The sequence below is a fragment of the Aptenodytes patagonicus genome, chromosome 1 (genome assembly GCF_965638725.1).
Source record: "Aptenodytes patagonicus chromosome 1, bAptPat1.pri.cur, whole genome shotgun sequence".
Classification (NCBI taxonomy): domain Eukaryota; kingdom Metazoa; phylum Chordata; class Aves; order Sphenisciformes; family Spheniscidae; genus Aptenodytes; species Aptenodytes patagonicus.
Genome location: NC_134949.1, coordinates 202,546,184 through 202,565,980, shown reverse-complemented (window position 1 = coordinate 202,565,980; position 19,797 = coordinate 202,546,184). Strand labels below are relative to the sequence as shown.

Genomic DNA, 19,797 nt, shown 5'->3' with positions numbered 1-19,797 from the left:
TCATTCCAGTTCTTGCCTTTGGTCCCCTCCAAATGCAGCCACACAAAAAATTGATACAGTACTGCTAGTGCTGCAATATAACAGAAGTACTGGAAACTTCTAGTGAAGAGGTCATAGAAAAGGAAGTTGAAATTGTGCTGAATAGTGAACAAATTGTTTGTGTCAGAAACCTCCCCAGGAGGAAGAAAGGACAGGAGGAGGGAAATGTAGGTAAGGATAGGAAAGGAGGGGAACATCTCAAAATAATGGTTGTGGAAAAGATAAACTCATTATCATTTGTCAAAACAACTGTTGGTAGACAAGTTACCCTGTAACAACCATAAGCAGCAGAAGTTGGCAGAATTTCAATTCAGGAAGCTGCAGTCAGAACAGATACGTTTGCAGGTGGTGACTGCGGCTAATCTCATGCATCCAGCTGCAGGAGCTATTGGTATGTACATTAAGAATTGCAAATCACAGTTCATGAGTTTCATATATGCCTGGGGTTTTAGAATCTTTACTGTGAAATTTTCTTTAACGTCCCAGTACCCATGCACCAGCGTTCATCAAAAAATGAAAAGCTTTGGAAAAAGTAAAGAAGTGAAGAATGTAAAACCACAGCAGTTTCTTGTGGGATTGACAGGCAAATTCAGCTAGTCTTGAGACAAGTTTGATATTGGTGAAATACATAAGCCAAGCTGACAGGGATTTGCCAATGTTACAAAGACGTTTGAATGATAACTTTACACATAATGCCTTCTTAGTGTTTTTTGCCTCAAAGATATTTTCTTCTAGTATGCATACTTCTGTATTTTTACTCAAAACAAATTGGAGTCAGTATAAACAAAGTTAAAATGCCTGGGTTTATATTTATTTTAAGGAAGAAGTCATCCCATTTTGAGTCAGAAAACTTGAAACTTGCACCTAAATAATTTTTACTTAATTTGATAACAAAAAATCTGAGCTCTTTCCTGTTTCTCTTTTCCTCTGAGTTCTTATTTTCAGAGAGCTGATGGTATGTCAGCAATGCAGAGGAAAATTTTTGTTACTTCTTTAGTGCTGTACAAAAATGTTTAGTTGTTGCATCATAAGCAAAAACAAAAATATCGCCTCAACTTTTAAACAGATGCAGTGAATGAGAGCAACAGGCTGATTAAGTAGGCCTTTTCTCAAACGTTTCCGTGCCAAAATCCAGGTATTAATGTTAATGGCATGAAATTAGTTAAACTTATTTTCTACTAAAGATAGTGATCACAATAATTAAGATAGTATTTATACGGGATTAGAAGGCAGTGATGGATAATGCTATGAGGGATACAAAGATTCAGATGATGCTATTTTATATATTTTTCAAGTTATCTTAACTCACCGATTTCTGGAAGTGTACTCCAATCCTGCATGAATATTTGGAGTCCACTTTTTTATTTTGCTTTTTGGGCATCATATTGGACTCCAGTGGGTGGTAGGTGTTTGCTTCTTCTTTCTTCCTCCCTTACCCTATCCCATCAAAATGTGTTTTCTTCATACAAACACTGTCATTGCAGTGAACAAACCAATGGTTCTTTCAAGCTGATATTTCATATTTGAAAGTAGTTAATGCTAACTACTTCTTGAAGAAGCATGAAACATTTACGCTTCTTGCCAGCTGCTCTGGTTCCTATTCTGGTAATTCAGCCATATAGCTTTTGTTTCTCTTTTCAAGGTGGTTTGTGCTCTGATTCATTTCATCCACCCTGGACTCAGGAATATTCCTATCCCTTTCACTTAGAAAACAAAACCAAAAAAACTTTCTGCTACTTAATTTCTGATCCTGTCCTTTCTGATACAAGTCTTGTTTACTTTTTAGAAATGCAAATCCCCAGAATTTATCTGTAGGATCCGAGCAGGTCTGATAATCTGCAGAGGGCCACTTTGTCTTTTAATTCCACTTACCATGGATTTCCCTCCCTACCAGCTCCCAACACATGTGCATGCACATATGCATATTTGCACAAACACACACCTTATGAGATACCCCAGACAGAAAAGAAAGAGTTTGAGCTACCCACTGCAGTCATCCCTACAGGAACTACTTTGCAGGATGCTATGGATGATGTAGACAAAAGCCAAAAGATTGAAACTGAAACAAAATTTGTTCAGACTAAAAATGCAAGAGAAATTGGAAAGTTTCAAAAAGAAATCAAGAGCTTTAGGTGCTAATGGATGAAAAAGGAAGGAAGTGATAGAGGCATAATCCTTTTAATGTCCTGTAGAATGCTTTGGATTCTTCTTGAATGGAAGTTATTATGTAAATGACATGCTAAAAGTAATTCTCAGTTCTGAACATGCATATAGTCTTCCAGACAGTGATTGTTTTCAGTATGTTTTGAGAAAAGCTTTAATACGCTCTTGGACACTATAAAGTGATAAGTGACAAGGACGGCCTGATAGTAACAAGAACCCTATTGTTTTTCCTCAAAAAATACTTCCCTGCTATGTTCCCAAATGCATTGAAATCTGTAATTCTTTGCTTGCCAAATTAAGTTGAAGAAATCCTTTAAAAATAATATTGATCCAAGACAGCAAGTTAAACAAATACAGTATTTTTGAAGAAGTGTAACTTGATTCATGTCATTTATAATCTGTGGCTTTATACCTGTGCAATTTAACATGTTGTCAGGTGGGTTTTTTCATTAAATGCTTTGTATTTATTAATGGAATTAACTTATTAATTTGCTGTTTTCTAAGAGATCATCATTCACTCCCCTAGGTTGAAGCTGTACATGAAGAACAAGATACAGCAGTCCATGAGGATGACCTTTCAGGGTCTACAAATGAACTCCCTGGAGCATTTGAGTGCAGTGATAGCCTTAGTCTGGATATGACAGAGACTGAAGAGAAAGTTGACAGGCTGGAACAATTTGCTCTTGCTAGGTACTTGTATATGCTGTTATTCATAAAAGGTCTTTTACACTGTACAACAAAGTGGTAACAAGGTGTTAGTTAATGGAACGGCTATTTTGGCCACAGGAGTTAAATTCTCATTAGTTTAGCGCAGTGAGAAGACAATGCCCTAATTACCTGCATAATTATCACACAACTCAAAAAAACCCCAAGATTTTCCTTCTAGGAAAAACAAGTTATGATTTGTACATACATCTATGCAGTTAGTCATTATATATGTAAAGTATTTAATTAAAAAAAAAAAGGATTTTTAAAGATTTGCAGTAATGGAAATACTGCTTAGTTAGCTGTTCAGCAGATCAGCCATGTATTCATCCTTCTGATTTCTTATGGGTCATGAGGAAGTCACAATATTGTCAAAAATCCCATCTGCATACCCTTGAGGCTGCTGGTGAGTGTGGGTGGACCCCAGTATACGTTGCAACAAAGCATCAAGATTTTTCCATGCCTTATGGAGCTCTTTCAGATTTTGGATGATGAGTTAGACTGCAATTACCCCGTATTTATGGAAAGGAAAGGAAAGGAATGAGGATGTATAAAGAAGCCCTCTCTTTGTGTGCCACACGTTTCAGAATCATAGTTCCTGTTCTTGGGAGCCATAGGAAGTATTTCTCCATCCCAAAGGATAATACAGAAGATCAAGTAGCTTAGTACCCTTTAAAAATGGTAGTCAGCCTGTTTCACTGACCATGGAGTGCCAAAATAATGCTCTGTCCTAAGAACAGTGTGGAGGAGGGATGGATCTTCTCCAATCCATTACATTGGGGGGAACCAAACAGGTCAGTATATATGTTTGTACATGCTGAGATTCTTTTCAGTACTTCTGCTATACATTATTATAACCAAGTTTTCCTAGAAGAGGAGTTTTTCTTCATGGGCTCTATCCTCCTGTGAAGTTTCAGCCTTCTTCCTCCAAACAATGGTATGATAAAACAATTCAAGTATTCTGGGATGGAGGAAGATAGATGATAATGGCCTGAAGATAGGGATTCTGGTTTGGAGGTTTTTCTCATTGTAGCCAACATCTTGCCAGCTTCAAAAGTAATTTGAAAGTTCATTAATATTTTTAGAAAGGTGCTGTAATTGGTCCTGTGATTATAACTCTCTGTTATAGCATATTTTATCTGCCACCTTCTTGGTATTCTCCTTTCATCACAGTTTATTTTTTTTTCTCCTTCAGTTTTCGAGATGTTGATCGAAATGCCTCCCCTCCTCCCTCACCATTTTTTTCTGCCATCCTTGCTGCATTTCAGCCAGCAGCATGTGATGATGCAGAAGAAGCCTGGCGTAGTCATATCAACCAGCTCATGTGCGACTCTGATGGTTCCTGTGCAGTTTATACATTTCATGTGTTCTCTTCTCTGTTTAAGGTGAGAAAATAAGTCTAAGATACAAAATCAAAATGTTTAGATTATGTGTGGCTATCGGGGTGGTTCTTGATAGTAGTACCAGTAATGAACTACTAGGTATATAACCATTGGAATTTTGCATGCTGCAAAATTGCCGTACTAGATTTTCATGCAGAACTGTCTTCTAGGACCAGTTTTGTCATAAAAATGGTATGTATCTCATACTTGCAGGTTTGGAGATAACATTATAAAATGTGGATCCACTTTAAAGAGGATTTTCTTCAGTACTTTACAGCCTGAAACAATAACTGCAAGAGACAGGAAATAGCCTTTTCATCTCAAACTATTGTTAATCTGTTCTTCCATCTCAAACTGTTGAAATCGGACCATGCCCATGTAAATGTCAACATTATTAAATATTCTGTACCTAATCATCTGAATAGAAATATCCAGCTACCATCATGTAACATAAATTCCAGAGATTGAGTCTGAAGACTAGAAATACATTTCTCCTTTCCAAAACTGTATGCTCGCAAAGATAAGCTTCTTGCAAAAAGATAAGAAAAAAAAGGAGTCAAATGTACAAGCTGTTCTAAGGAATGACTCTCTGCTTTTACCTGTCATTAGTTTTAAAACCTTTTTTAATTGTTTCTCCTGCTTTATATGAGGCAGCTGCAGGATGTTTAGCATGCTGCAGCAGTGTACACAACAGCCAGGTAACTTCATGCAGAGTTTAAGTACCCATGATCTCAGAGTACACAATTTTTTATCAGCAATGAGTACACCGCTAATAACTATACAATCTCAAGATCTTTTTGTATCTTTAAGACTATCCTTATAATAAAGAAGCATCATACAATAAGAATCTCTTCTCCATCTTGTTTTCTCTGTGCTCCAACGGACTTAATTGCATGTCTTCTCTAGCTGCACACTGTGTCCTCCTTTAAACATTACACCACTGTAAATATGGGTGCCTTACAGGCATTCTTTTAAACACTGACAACCATTTGGAAGGAAAAAAACAGTGCTGACTTGAGTGCATGACAGTTCAACTTTGAAAATTAGTCCTGTGTTTCTTCATGATGTGTATTTCAGCTTTTTTGCCATTAATGTCATTCCTAGAGGTTAATAGCCCTGTTCAAGTCTTCTGAGAGTTACTTGTCGTTTTTGTTCTCTTTGAAGATGTGAAAAGGAACTGATGTCACACTTCTGAAAACTAAATAAATAATACTGTGTAATGCAAGACCTAAACATTACCTGTAAAGTACTTGTTTAACTCAAAATCCTGGCAGGCACACACTACATTTGCTGTTGTGCTTGCCCTATATTCAGAAGATAGCCTACTCATTTTATTCAGTTGATACTGGAGGAGAAAGATACAATACTGCTCTCAAAAAATTTTCAATAACAGCAAAACCTGAATAACAGTAATTAAAAAAAAAAAGGGTGTTAATAGATCAACAAACCAGAATTTTCTAGCTGGAGTCACAGACATATTTTTAGTTTATAAAATGGCTTTGTTCTCCTCTTCAGGGTTAAAACACAGGAGTATTATTTTCCCAGATTTTTTTCATAAGATCCCAGCTTGTCTGGAATTGTATTGTGTTTGCACCATCAAACTTTGCTACTCATCCGCTAACTTAAAAGACTTTTGACCCTCACCAACAGGAAGTTTCGGAAACGAGCCCAGTACGTGCTAGGCTTGCAACGCAAAGTACTGCCAAAGTACTTAATTGTGAAACAAAATCCTTGTTTGGAGGAGCCTGTCAACTAAATACTTGGTGAAGTGAAAGAAGTGCATTTTCCAGGGCACCTACATTTCAGTCTGCATCAAGTTAATGGTATCTTGGATGTTTGCCCACAACACGATAAACTTGTTTAAAATTCCTGAAATTATTGAAGTACTTTTCCTGTAAACGAGTCATAGCTCAGAGATCTCTGGATTATCTTTACGGCTGCCCCTCTGTATTCTGTCAAATCAAATGTCTTCCAGCAGACCAGCCAGTTCCAAGACAAGTAGATTTGAGAGCTAGCAAGTAGTTTCCACAACCGAACCCTTTTGTTACGAAAAGTCCTCTTCCCAGAAGAGGAAACCTGAGGTTAAGAAGAAAATGTTCTGAGAATATTTTTTTATTATTTACATTGACACAAAGCACAGCGATTATACGCAGGCATGTACCTATTCATAATATGTTGGCGGTTTGGCATTATTATTCACAGTGGTCCCATTTCACAAAATATATACTGCATTCAGACCTTGCTTGAAAGATTTCAGCCACTGTAATCTGCACCCAGAAGGACATAGCTGAGATGATATCTTATTATAGAACTGATAGTCCATGTAATTGCAAAATGAATATATTTAGTGAAGTACTATACATAGGTACCAAAGTACAGTCCCTCACTGTTTCACATTTTAATACTTTAAAACACTGTTCAAGACTGTTACCTTCTTAGCTGTAGATTGATTGTTGCTTTTATGAATATCTGGAAAGGAATGCAGTAAAGGAAGAATATGTTTTCTTGAATCTAAACAGTAGACTGGTCAGCTTTTGATGAAGCCATAACTGAAATGCTTTGAGGAAGTTATTTTCATAAAATAAACTAGAACTGTTAAAATATATGAGTAGATGTGTGCTGGAAGGGACCTGAAGAGTTCATGTTCCTTATCTTGCCCAGTACAGGACCAACTATAACTTTCATTCTGGTCAAATGGTTTTTAACTTTTTTCTCTAGACTGTTCTTAACCTTTAGGCTAAGGTGGAACTTCACAATGTTCCTAGGCACTGTAGTCCAATGCTTAACTCTCCCTATCACTTGAAAACTTCTCTTTCTGTGTTTTATGCCCATGGCTTCTTGCTCTATACACAGTGGTACTCTTCTCTTCTTTGCAGTTGCGGCTTATATTTGAAGACCATTACCATGACTTCACCTACCCCAAACTTCTCTTACTTAACCTCAGTTCTTTCAACCTTCCCCATAAGTCACATTTTCTAAACTTCTCACTGTTGCTATGGGCTCCATTCAGTCAGTGTATTACTTGAAAAGGAAGAGCACGTTCTGTACTTCAGCCTAAGTTCTTACCAGCACTGACTAGAAGAGGTTTACCTGTTTTATAGAAGGTATTCCTGTTTAAAAACCTATCTCTGCTAACTGCTGTACAGTAGGATACAGTTAATTATTTTCCAGTTGTAACCCAATCTAGTATGCAGATCTTGTTCTACAAAATTTTGCCTTCCTCGTTATTCTCCATCCTGAATGTGCTCTGTGGATTGTTTCATCCTAGGTGTACAACCTCATCCTTTTTTCTTTTCCATGCACTGCTTCTCCAGTTTATCAAGATCAGTCTGAATTCTAACCCTGGCTTCCAAGAAGCTTACAGCCCCTGCAGCTCAATCATCCATGCATTTAATAAGCATGTTGCATATTCCATTATTCAGTATTTTCATTAATGACTTGGTTAGTGCCTGAGACAGTCCCCAGTAGAATCCTACTCAATTTATCTTTCCAATTGGACAGTGAGCTGCTGATAATTAACTTCTGAATATGGTCTTACACACCTAGTTACCTCTAGACTGGGTTTCTCTGCCTTACTTCTGAGATAGTAAATGAATTAATATATAACATATCCATCGCTTCTCCTCCTAATAGAAAATTTTAGCCTTTCATGAAAATTAAATAGTTTGATATGATTTGTTCTGACCAAATCTGTACTGCCTATTATTGATCTCTTATATGTTCCCCCATTTCCCGAACTCTGTTTAATTCTTTTGCTCGTGTTTTTTTTGAGATAAGCACTTTCCTCAAGTTTTTTACAATACCCTGTGTTCTGTGAGTTCTCAGAGATATTTGTTACGGCTCCTAGACCTCTTTAGCCAGTATTATAACTATCATAGCATGAATTTCCCTAATCTGCAAAGATGTAAAAATATCCAAGCCCTTACTAGCAAGATCTGTTCTCACCTGAGTTTTCATAGATGTCTCTCTGTTACCTGTACACAGATGCCCTTTCTGGGAGCAATAAGGCAAAAGGCATTAAACACATCAGTCTTTTCAGTAGCATCTGTTAGCTATTTTTCTCCATTGTGATTCCTTGGCCTCCCTCTTAATTATTTCTAGTTTACTTCTTGACATCTCTCTTTCTCTTACCAGTTTATTTGGCATCTCCTTGTCTGATTATTGTGCCTACATTGCCATGTTGTGTTTGGTACCCAAGTTAGTAATTTAACACAGTTTCACCTTCTGTTCTTCTTTTTTGCATGAATATTTGCCTGCGTGAAATATTTGTGATTCAGCCAGACGTATGTCTTAATATATTTTCTATCTTTCAGTGGTATAGAATGTGCTTCTGCCCTCTTTTTTTTCCTGAAGGAATGGCTACCTCTCATTATCTCCTTTCCCCGTTAAGTTATTTCTAATGGGCTCCTTCCTGCAAATTCTGAATGCATTGAAGTCAGTTGTATTATTTCTGTAATCTGTCTCCTTCACTGTCTCAGATTCATAAACTCAATTACTCTTCCCCAGGAGGGCACTGCAGCACCTGAACAGGTTACCCAGAGAGCCTGAGGAAGCTCTGACCTTGGAGCTTTCAAGACTCAGCTAGACAATACCGTGGCTGACCTGATCTAGTGTTGGCAATAGTCCCACTTCGAGTTGAAGGTTGGATCAGATATTCTCCAGAGGTCCTTTTCAACCAACATCTCTTGGATTCTGATCCATAATCTGTCTTTCTAAATTTCCTTCCACTTTTACGTTCTCAGCTAGCTCTTTTCTGTTGGTTAGGATCAAATCTAGATCTCTTTCCTTTGCCAGAAGAGTTGTCAGCAACAGTTTCACTAAGACTTGGACTAAATCTTTCTTTTCAGAAGACATCATAGTAGTAAATCTCCAACTGTCACCAAGCCCTATGATTCAGATGATTCTGCTAGTTGCTCATAAAAATAATCATTTACCTGGTCTGGTGGTAATTAGTAAGGGCCCTTGCCTCTACTACAGACTCAGTGCAGCAGAGAATCTGAACCATGTGCTGAGTGACATGTATAGCGCTTTGTTTCTGTGTTGAAGTAAGATGGTAGAAACACATAGTAAGACAAATATCAGTCTATCCAATCTTAACTGTGTTCAGATGGCCAGTTCAGATGCTTTAGAAAATTGGTCTGTAGAGGAAGTTTCTCTTTAACCATTTTATAAATTATTGATAATGTATACCCTACTACAATGTGAGGGCTTATGTAGCTTTTTTAAAAAAATCATTCAATCCAACAGCTTCCATTATCAATAAAGTCTGAATTCAGCTCACCTGATTTTAGGTACTTAGCTTCAATGCTCCAGTGTAGGAGCAGTAACAGGCTGTTTATATGTCTGTCACCAGATTGCTGTTTGGGAAGCACTTCTCTCCAGTGAGGCATGCTTACGGTAATACAGGTCCTAACCTACATTCCTCAGAGAAATGCCTATGGTAACACGGAACGAATCATATAAAAATGTTGCATACTTTTATTTTTAAAAATAATTTCATGTTACTCCCACCTGCTGAGCAGTTGGCCTTAGTGAGATATATTTTGGCAGTGAAACCTGCTGTGTATTTATCAATATCATTATTTCAGTTCCTGCAAGGCTAAAATATTATTTTTATTTATTATTCACTTTATATATTAGTCACTGAAAATATCAGCACTAGAATGTTTCTGGAAGACTAGACTGGTTTAGGAGTCAAAACACCAAAAAAACCTTCTGAGAATAATAATTCCCGGATGCAATGCAGTATTTCTGGAGTCCTCCCAAGCAGCAGAAAAGTTTTAGTAAGAAGGTTTTTCCCACAGGGGAAAATGACAGTTTTTTTCTGATTTTTCCATGCTGCTGTTTGGCATTAGGATGTCCATTATATTATCTGATTAGCCACTTGACATGGAATACTAACAAAACAATGCCCGGAATGGGCAGAAAAAGTAATGTGCTGATCATCTCTGTTAACTCTGTACAGCTAAGAAAAAAAAAGCTACTTGTAGGTAAAAGGCTTTATAAAGATTGAATCATATTTACAAGAAAGAATGTATTTCAGTAGTAGATTATTATGAATTCTGTAATTAGTTTCACAGCTGCCCAGCTGTACACTGTCTCCAGCATAATAACTGTAATTCAGTATCCTTGAGCAGACATTCAGTTCTCCACAGGGAGACGGTCTCTTTTGCACATGTAATTGTGCAAAGAAAAAAAAGCCTGCCATTTGTTTACAAAGGAAAGAAGCTTGTACTTGAGTAAAGAATGTGATAAACCGTATTTTGCTTTACAGAATATTCAGAAAAGATTCTGCTTCCTAACCTGCGATGCAGCTAGTTACTTGGGAGACAACCTGCGAGGAATAGGCTCCAAGTTTGTGAGGTCTTCTCAGATGTTAACATCATGTTCAGAATGTCCCACCCTTTTTGTAGATGCAGAAACAGTGAGTATATTCCTTTCAAAAGGCATGTGCTGCATTGCAGTGTGTTATTTTACTGGCTGTTTCACTTTTGGGCAACTCCTGAATAGATATGTCAAAAAGGTACCCACCTCCTGTCTCTAATTTTTGTCTCTTGTTCTTAACCAAATTTCCATTAATTTTCCATATTATTTTATTAGGTAAGTAATGGCAGATGGACAATATGATGTGTTGAGCCTGTGTGCCAAAAACCACTATAAAACAGGTGCCTACCGGACCCAGTTGGCTCCACAAATGGAAAAGGAGAAGCTATTTTTTACATAGTTCAGCATGAAAGATGGTAACATGTTTAGTGGTTTCATTTGAGTCAACTGTGATGTGAGCTGGATGATAAAAATGTATATTAGGGAATGAATGAGATGGCCCTTCCCATTGTTTTCATTCTGGCCCATGTTTATCCAACAGCATCAGGACAGTGTGGCCTCACACAGAAGTATAGAGGTAGGAACTTGCAAAGTGCAATCTTGGGCCCACTGCTGTGAGCATGGAAAAGCTGTGCCTTATGTCATCAGAGAGCTGTGGAGATTAACTAGTTAAGCTTTGTGCAGTATTTTATTTTAGGGAGGTCCTCTGCAAAGCTGTTAAACACAAAACACAATTTCAATTCCACATTATCATAAGTGCAACTTTTGCTATTCAGTTTTCGGCATGGCATTCTATTTATGTATATTTTTGCATAAATATAAATATTTGTCAGTATTGGTATCTGTAAATCTAAGTATTTTTTTGCAAGATCTTTACTATACTTTCTGCTCTGCTAATATTTTTATTCTTTTATAGTGACATTTACTAGCCCTTTTGATTTCATTTCTCCAGCTGCTCTCTTGTGGCCTTCTTGAAAAGCTGAAGTTCAGTGTTTTAGAACTGCAGGAGTACCTGGACACATACAATAACAGGAAAGAAGCAACACTCTCGGTATGCTGGATTATGTTATGTTCCTGGTTTTGTATCTGTGTATACTTAAGCTATGTCAGGAGACTGCAGATACACTCAGATCTGTTTAAACTGATATTCAGTAGGAAAACGTATTTCAGATACTGGATTCACTAAATGTTTCTTCCTGAACATATGAACCAGAACTAAAAAAATAGCTATTGTATCCCTTAATTTTAGAAACATTGGCATCCTTAATATTCCTGATCTCTCCTTTCTCCTATTCAGTAATTAATTCATTTTCTTGGTTTATGCAATTCAAATACTAATAGAAATCAAGACTACACTTTTTAAATTACAGTCAAAGCAAATCGTCATAGTCTGTGCGAATAAAAAGTGCAATTGCAAAGTTTTATTTATGTGCTGCGCTATGAAACTAAAATACTGCTTACCTTTCTGCAAATCAAACTATAGGCTTTATTCATATCTTCTTTTAATTTCTTTCTGAAAACAGTGGCTTGCAAACTGCAAAGCAACGTTTGCTGGGGGCTCACGAGATGGAGTTATTACCTGCCAGCCAGGAGACTCAGAAGAGAAGGTAATGAATGAGCAGTATTATTTCTGTCCTGTAAAATGACATATAAAATGTGTGATATAGCTTGTTGTCGGACCCACAAGAGCCTGGTGTACTTCCTCCTTGTTTCTCTGCTGGGCTTGGGCATAATCCGATTTTCACACTTAAGGGTCAAAGGTATTGTTGTTGCCTCAGTCCTGGCCACAGGAAATGGGAAGTATTCAGAGGCAATACTTCTGCCTTCCTAGTCTAGTAAAGGAAGCAGAGCTAACCCTGCCTGGGTTGTCTGTGCTCTCCCTTTTAGAAAGATGTTACAGCAGCAGTTTCCCACAGCGCAGTGTCTCTGAAAATCACTCCTGGTGTACTGTGCTTCCACATTACACACATTTTATCTACAGCTGTTACAGACTCGGTCTGCCCAACAGCAAGACTTGCCTGGTTGAAATCCACTTAGATTAGTAGTTATGAAGTAATGACTGTAAAATGGCCAGTGAAATAATTTATTCTGTAGATAAGTATTTATACCTAAGGCAAAATATCTCTTTATCACTTTTGAATGAAAGTTTTACACACACACACCCATATAAATAGATACATAAATATATATATATTTAGTGTGTTGATTCCAGTTAAGAAATCAATCTTTTCAGAAATCAGCACCATCAGCAGGCATTCCTGTTATTTGATATACTAAGTGTAGGAAACAGCTGGTATCTTAGTGGTGTAGAATAAGTTGAGAAACATTGTTTTGTGTTTTTTTTTCCTTTTGGAGGAAAAAGAATGGAAGGATGGGAAAAAGAGGGAGCTGGATGGAATTAGCCAAAATCAGGAAGCAGCAGCAGCATGTAGAAAAAAGTGACATCTCCTCTTTCCATGTATTTTAACTTATAAAAGATAATGATGACATTTTCAGAACACACAGTTGTCTGTTGTAACCATTTTATCAAATACCTTGTTTTATGTTGGTTTCAGTTTGTCTGTCTTTTCCCAGAATTCACTTTATTTTCTTCTGGTTTTATCTTCACCTCTCTTTCCCATCTATGTGTTTGTCTTCCTGTCTTTGAACTCCCTTGATTTCTATTTTTTTATGCCATTTCCCAAGAATCCCAAATCCTTGCCACCCCTGCATTTTGGCTTCCTTGACCTTATTAGCAAATCTAATTTGCTAATCCTCTGGCTGCAATCATAGGCAGTGGGAAAACTGTTCAATCTTCCCCCACCTGGCACTGGCACCAGCAAAAGTTAGACACCTTCCAACGCATTTAAATAAGATACTGTCTCTTCTGTAATTGTAATGGTGTACAGGGAAGTTACAAGTGAGCTATTCTCAAATCTAAAAAAGGAGAGACCTGGAACACACGCTACTACCTCTCCTGCAAGTACATCAGGAGAGGGAGATAAAGTATACGTAAGGAGGCGTAACTGTTGGAACGTGCATGGGCTTTCTCTTCCCACTGATGCACACCACCCTGAACAGTGACTTCAGACTGTAGTGTTACGTGTCTTGCTGTATACAGCTTAACTTACCCTCTTCATCCCTCTTTTGGAAACCCATAGAATGGGGTGGAGGATCACACATCTTGCTGATCATCTACATTGTTTCTTTTTTGAAAAAGTAGAGGAGAGAGAATGCTGAGGATAAGGAATAAACTGTGATCTGAGCTTATATTGCTGGCCTAAACACATCTAAAAGTTAATAAATGTCATGTTCCAGTTGTGTGGGTTTTTTTAATTAGGTGCTCTCTGTTTCAGAATTAAATGTGTGTTTTGTGAAGCTGGGGTTAGTATTCTTACTGCTTATCAAACAGACTGAAAAGAAGGGTTTCTCACTTCTGCAGGAATCCCTGGTCTCTCCCCAGCATTGCTCCTTCAGCCCAAAATGCATTATTCCTTGGAAGTTGACAGGATGGTAGGTCTTTGATCAACAGGCATATTTCTTTTCTCCCCCTTCTCATTCCCCTGTCAATTGAAGCAGCTCTTCCCAAAGGAACATTCTGTTTATTCAGCAAACGTGTAATGGGAGGAAGAGTCCAGGGAAACCGAGGACATGTGATTAGGAAGGGACAAGGAAAAATTACTCCTAGACTGGCAAGTATTTTCATATCTTTCCTCTCCTCTTCTCCCTCAACATGAAAGCCTAAAGAATCCAATAATTGTAGGAAAAAAAAAATCTGTCTTATAGTGGTAGTCACAGGGGAGCCTGCCTAAACTCTTAAACTCACTGAGGGTTAGATTAGGACCTGAAATCCTGCTGAAAACTTCTGGCATAAAAAATTGCTTAGCTAAGCACAAAACCAGGCTACTTCTGGAAAAGGTTCAGAAATAATTGTAAGGAAGAAAAAGCAACCCCTTGCTCTACAGAAAGCAGAAATCTTAGATTCTCAGAACTCCCCACCTGGTAAAAAGCTTAAGGTGAAAATAGTCCCCTCTACAGACAAGACAGACATAAGACCAACTTCAGCATTAGCACAAGTGGTTGCATCACAAATGCCCGCTGATGCTGGTTAACTAACTTGGCATCAGTTTCTCTAATCAGATCTTATTTCAAAATAATTGCACATGATTTGTTGACCATTGTTACTGTTACTGAAAATGGGCAAAGGCAAAAATTGCTTATTCTGACATTAAAGAAGCTTGAAATAGAAGTTGTCTAGGTCAGCTGCTAGAGCTAGCCACTTTTCTGAAACTGGGTAAAAGCTTTGTGTCCCAGAATGTCTTTCCCCCCCTTATTCTTGCAACAGATTACATGAGTTGGATGTGTCTGTGATTTGTAAGCTTTGATGCTACATTGAGCAACAGACCCTCAAGAACATAGGAGTCAGTTTACAGACAAAAGATAACTGCACATACTATTGTGCTGTCTGTCCAGGTGTAACAGTCTTAGATGAGTACAGCTATCAGTACATTCTTCAACCTTACTAAACAGGGATTTTTTTAATCTAGTCAAAGACTGGTTTTGTTTGGGGTTTTCTTCTGGAAAAGAGATACTTGGAAGATCCTATTTTTCTTGTCAATTAGCACTGCTGATTCAAATAAGTATTTATCTCCTAATGAGACACTCAGTTTACTCTGTAAGTCCAAAGTCAATATACACCTTTCTTAAACCTTGCTCATCCCAAAGCTCACCACAGGCTAATAGGTGAGGGCTTTGCAAACTCAAACTGTTAATGGATATTTAAAACACGATGCACCCCATAAAAATTTGCCCCAAAAATTCAGAATGTACCTGTTGCTATGAGTTTCCCGGTGGCTAAAGGTTCAATTACTCTAGGCCACCAATAAGACTGGAGGTGTACCTCTTGGGACCATAGTCATCTGGAGTTGAGTTGAGTTACAGTAAAGCTCAAGGCACAGTGAGTCTCATTGTTAAGTTAGAAATTCTTAATAATCAATAATCTATTATCTGACTGCTGTTTGACAGGTCCATGCATTGACAATGAGGTAAAATTGGCCCCGGGTAGGCAGCTTTTCTAAAGGAGGAACACAGCTGTGTTTTAGATTTCTCCAGATAGAATAGTTTCTACTATCCTTCAAGTCCAGTGGATATTTAAGAATGCACATCATATGCTGTATCTCTTTTTCTCTCTGAGATATATAAATACAAGTTTGTATATATACCCACTTTCCTAGATTGTGGGAAAAGCTTTTGTCTGCTGGCATGTCAAGTCAAATAGAATACCTTAATAAAATGCACTTGCAATTAATAACCCTTGCACACAGCAGTTATTTTGTTACGGTGGGACTCTCCTGTGCCAATAAATGACTGAAGACTGTGTTGCTATCAAAGTGTGAATGTCTTAAGAAATAATTGTGTAACTCTCATCTCTTTTCAGTATGTAAAAATGATTCCTTGAAAAAAGCAAGAAGACCCGTGATCTAAAGATCAGTGCTTTGCTGTCTTCCTGGTCTGCTAATAGTACAGAACAGTAATTCTCTGTCTCAATAAAAAACTAAATCAAAGTGTTGCTGCTAGGGGGTGTGTCCTTAAGTGCAGCATTGACCAGCTGCATAAAGGACTGTTCAAGTGATCCAAACACTCTAAACATTCGGTATTTTCAGCTGCCAAAACCACTAATTGTGTAATGTCTATCAACTAATCTAAAACAACACTTCCCTTACTATAGGAGTTAAACTAGAAATTGAGAAGAAGCGTGATGGCTATGACCATTCCACCTGATCCCTTGCTGCTGGGGACTAAAAGAAATGTCACTTAGTCCAACAATTAGTGTCTTTTCAACTTCCAAGGAATATTTCATTTTATGCTGAGAGAGGAAGATAAGTTACAATCATGAAATTGTAGAGCGATATCGAGTTGAGCATCAGTAGTCTAGGGAGATTTTGTATCCGGTATATTTTCTTTCAGTGAAGAAGGGGGTTTTTTCATGTAATGTGAAACCCCTTCCCACCCCTTTTTTTGGCTTGCCTTGGTTTTGGAAGCAGTACAGAGAAGACAGTTTTTTCTGGAAAAAGAGACCATGGAATTCACTTATTTGCTGCTTCCCCCCTCCCCCTTCTTTAAAGTAAATTCCATGGCAAATTAGAAATTATATATGGATTCCAGTATTTTTGAAAGTCCAAATGAAACTTGGTGGCATGCTAAACTTCAGAGGAGCTTAAGACAGAGACAAACAAGATTTGAAAACCACAAGCCAGCACACCTGTGAATTTACTAGAGCACAGTGATCTGTCTGCTCTTGTCCTCTTCTTATCTTGAATTTAGCTTTACAAAGCTTAATTTACATGAACGGCATGGAAGCCAAGATATAAAGGGGTTTTTTTCAAGAGTACTAAATAGAAGAAAAAAACTATTCAAGCAATGTTAAAGGCATACAATTAAACATCACAAGAGCTTAAGGCTTAGTTTGTCATGGCTTTATAAAAAAGTAGTGTGGGATCTGGGACTTTTCATACTTTTTTTAATAGTAAGGCCCATGGAAAGAAGCCAGACTGAAATACTGTGTTAGGCTATACCAAGTTAGCATTATTTCACATTTCTGTGTTTGCTGCCTTTGTGTTGATGGTAAGGTAAATAATTTTAATAAGAATTCCAAATGTTTATTAACACTGTGCATGTGCACTGACATCAGGCTGTGACTGGGCAGATGTCATTGTGTTTGTTAATTACATCATAGAATCATAGAATCATAAGGGTTGGAAAAGACCTCTAAGATCATCGAGTCCAACTGTCGACCCAACACCACCATGCCCACTAAACCATGTCCCTAAGCGCCTTATCTACACGTCTTTTAAATATTTCCAGGGATGGGGACTCAACCACTTCCCTGGGCAGCCTGTTCCAATGTTTAACCACAATGTAATTTATTACATTTAACCACAATTTAACCATCTAAAATGTCTTGAGAATGTAATTATATATATAATAAGGAAAGCTGCATTAGAAGTGCACAAGGATGCAAATGTTAGTTCTTGGCAAAGAAAAGAGGAACACTTTTTTTTGAGGAGCGAAGTTAGTCCCCTAATCTTGGACATGCCAATGCAGGTCAATTAGAATTTTTAATACTATTGCAACAGGACTTACACTGACATTTTAATCGCTCCAGAATTATGAATCAGTGAATCCTTACTGGTGAGAGGAAGGAATACAAAGCTGTCTGAACTTGTGGCATTGCCATGTAGTGAAACCAAACTGGCATTTTCCATGGTTTGTTTGTTTTTTTCTTATGATAGTCATAACTTAAAAGTTATATGCAAAATCTTTCCATTGTAATGTGCCAAGTAATAAACCCAGCAGTCACAAAGCTTATCCTGGAAATTTCATTAGATCTATTACATCCAAAAATAGAAGAATTTATAAATAACAAAATATTTATAAATAACAAAGTTCAGTTCTGTTCATCACTTGAAAACCCTGCCTGATTTTTTAAGTACTTTGCAATATGAGCTCTTTTTAATTACAAAGAAAGCAAATTTAAATAAAAGTATTATTTCAAGAGTTTTCTAACACAGTTTCAGTGTAAGTTCCTGAGCTACTGAGTGGGATAAATCAAAACTAATAAATCTGAAGATCTAACTGAGGATATTTAGACTGTAATTTACCATTAGAATAAAAGCTTTATTTTATTAAGAATGCTGTGCATGTTGTATGTGATATTTCCAACCAGTTATCAGGTTGAGGCAGGCATTGCTAATACTGCTGACAAGTTATGCTATTAAAGATGGGCTGTGCTTCCTGTTGCATGCATTACACTGACACTATACTTTCTCTCCTTTCCTTTTCTCCTGTGCCATGCTTGCTGTGTAGCAAATGGAATCTCTTGCAGTAAGTTGAAGTTCTTTCATATTCTTTGTCCATCTGTAGATGGACCAATACACCCCAGTTTTACTGTTTTACTTCTAAGCATGTTTTCCTTTTTCGTTATAGTTTTCCTGTAGAATACGTGGTTCTACATGCAGTGTCTAAAATAATTTACTAAGGTGTGTTTTGTGAAATCTAAAAATACTGTGCCAAAATTCTGACACCTTCATATGCTGTTTTAAATGGTCATTTACATAACTTTTTAAAAATCAAGCCTTTGAATGGATATAATATGCTGGAGTGGAAGATAAAATTTTTTGCTATTTTAAAATTCATAATTTTCAAATTGCTCTAACGAAAAACTGAATTTATAGTTGACAGTTATGTTTCAAATTGCTTTTGTTTATATGTTGATGAATAGTTTCACCACTATTGGTTTCTAATACTTTTTCAGGAAGAACAAAAATTGAGCTGCTTGATATAATAACTAAATACTGAGTGAGTCAAACTTGAGTCTTCAGTTTGACTTTAGTTTGTCTTCGTTCAGGTTAGCAGCCAGAAGGGTGAAACTGAATTATTGTTCTCCAAGGACTAAAAAAAATTGTGTTACATGCCAAGCTCTCATGAGATTTTTTTTTAATTATGTTATGCCGTGTCCTGTTTTTCCATTAATTTTTAACTCCCTGACAACTTGAAGTATATGTGTGTTTAACTGCTACGTGGTGTTGCCAGTTGTCCAAAATTTGAATAGAATGAATCTGATCCCTACTGGAGAACCTCGGGCTGTGTCCTTACTGGTGAACTAAACAGGACCAGGCAGCAAGCATGTGTCCACGGGCTGGCGTTAGGGGTTAACGGTTAGTACCTTCCCTGGCTGGGGCGCCAGCCAGCCCCTGACATGCCCGAGCATGGTTCGAGAGAGTACAGAAGCCAGAGCCATGTCCAGGAGGTTGTATCTAAACAGTCACTCTATTTTGGGAGGAGAAAGGTTAGCCACAGAGATGCAAGCTTGGCAGTGCTCTGTGGCCTCAATTACAGAGAATAGCCTCTGGGCAGGTTTATTTAACAGGCAGCATCCCTCATGTCCTACCTTTTCCTTCTGTTGGCCACTGATAGGTTTTGTCCCTGCCCACAAGTCAGTTCTGTCCTAGCAGGTCGCACATCCGTTCCCTCCCTTTTTTCCCCACCGCGGATCTGCTGGGCCTTTCTTCAGCTCCTGTGGGTCTTTGCGGTTGTATCAGGTCTGGTGGGATTCCTCCCCTCCACTGGGGAGGGAATGCTCTGACCCTGCTTGCCAGTAACAAACCTTAAACATACCGACTCAGATACTAGAAAGAGTTTATCC

The 19,797-nt window shown here is 37.7% G+C and overlaps 1 protein-coding gene across 12 annotated transcripts in view; it reads left to right on the top strand.

The window, feature by feature from the left end:
• Positions 1-19,797, top strand: part of FRY (FRY microtubule binding protein) — a 258,690-nt gene that overhangs the window by 232,752 nt on the left and 6,141 nt on the right. For 8 of the 12 annotated variants that reach the window (XM_076364288.1, XM_076364287.1, XM_076364289.1 and 5 more), the window contains 6 exons: positions 2,729-2,892; positions 4,103-4,292; positions 10,564-10,713; positions 11,566-11,664; positions 12,137-12,220; positions 18,459-18,476. In XM_076364288.1, the coding sequence (XP_076220403.1) occupies positions 2,729-2,892; positions 4,103-4,292; positions 10,564-10,713; positions 11,566-11,664; positions 12,137-12,220; positions 18,459-18,476 (705 nt within the window). Of the gene's footprint in view, positions 1-2,728; positions 2,893-4,102; positions 4,293-4,502; positions 5,129-10,563; positions 10,714-11,565; positions 11,665-12,136; positions 12,221-14,168; positions 14,351-18,458; positions 18,477-19,797 lie in introns of those variants that run through there. The other 4 variants (XM_076364284.1, XM_076364295.1, XM_076364290.1 and 1 more) reach the window with 3 other exon arrangements.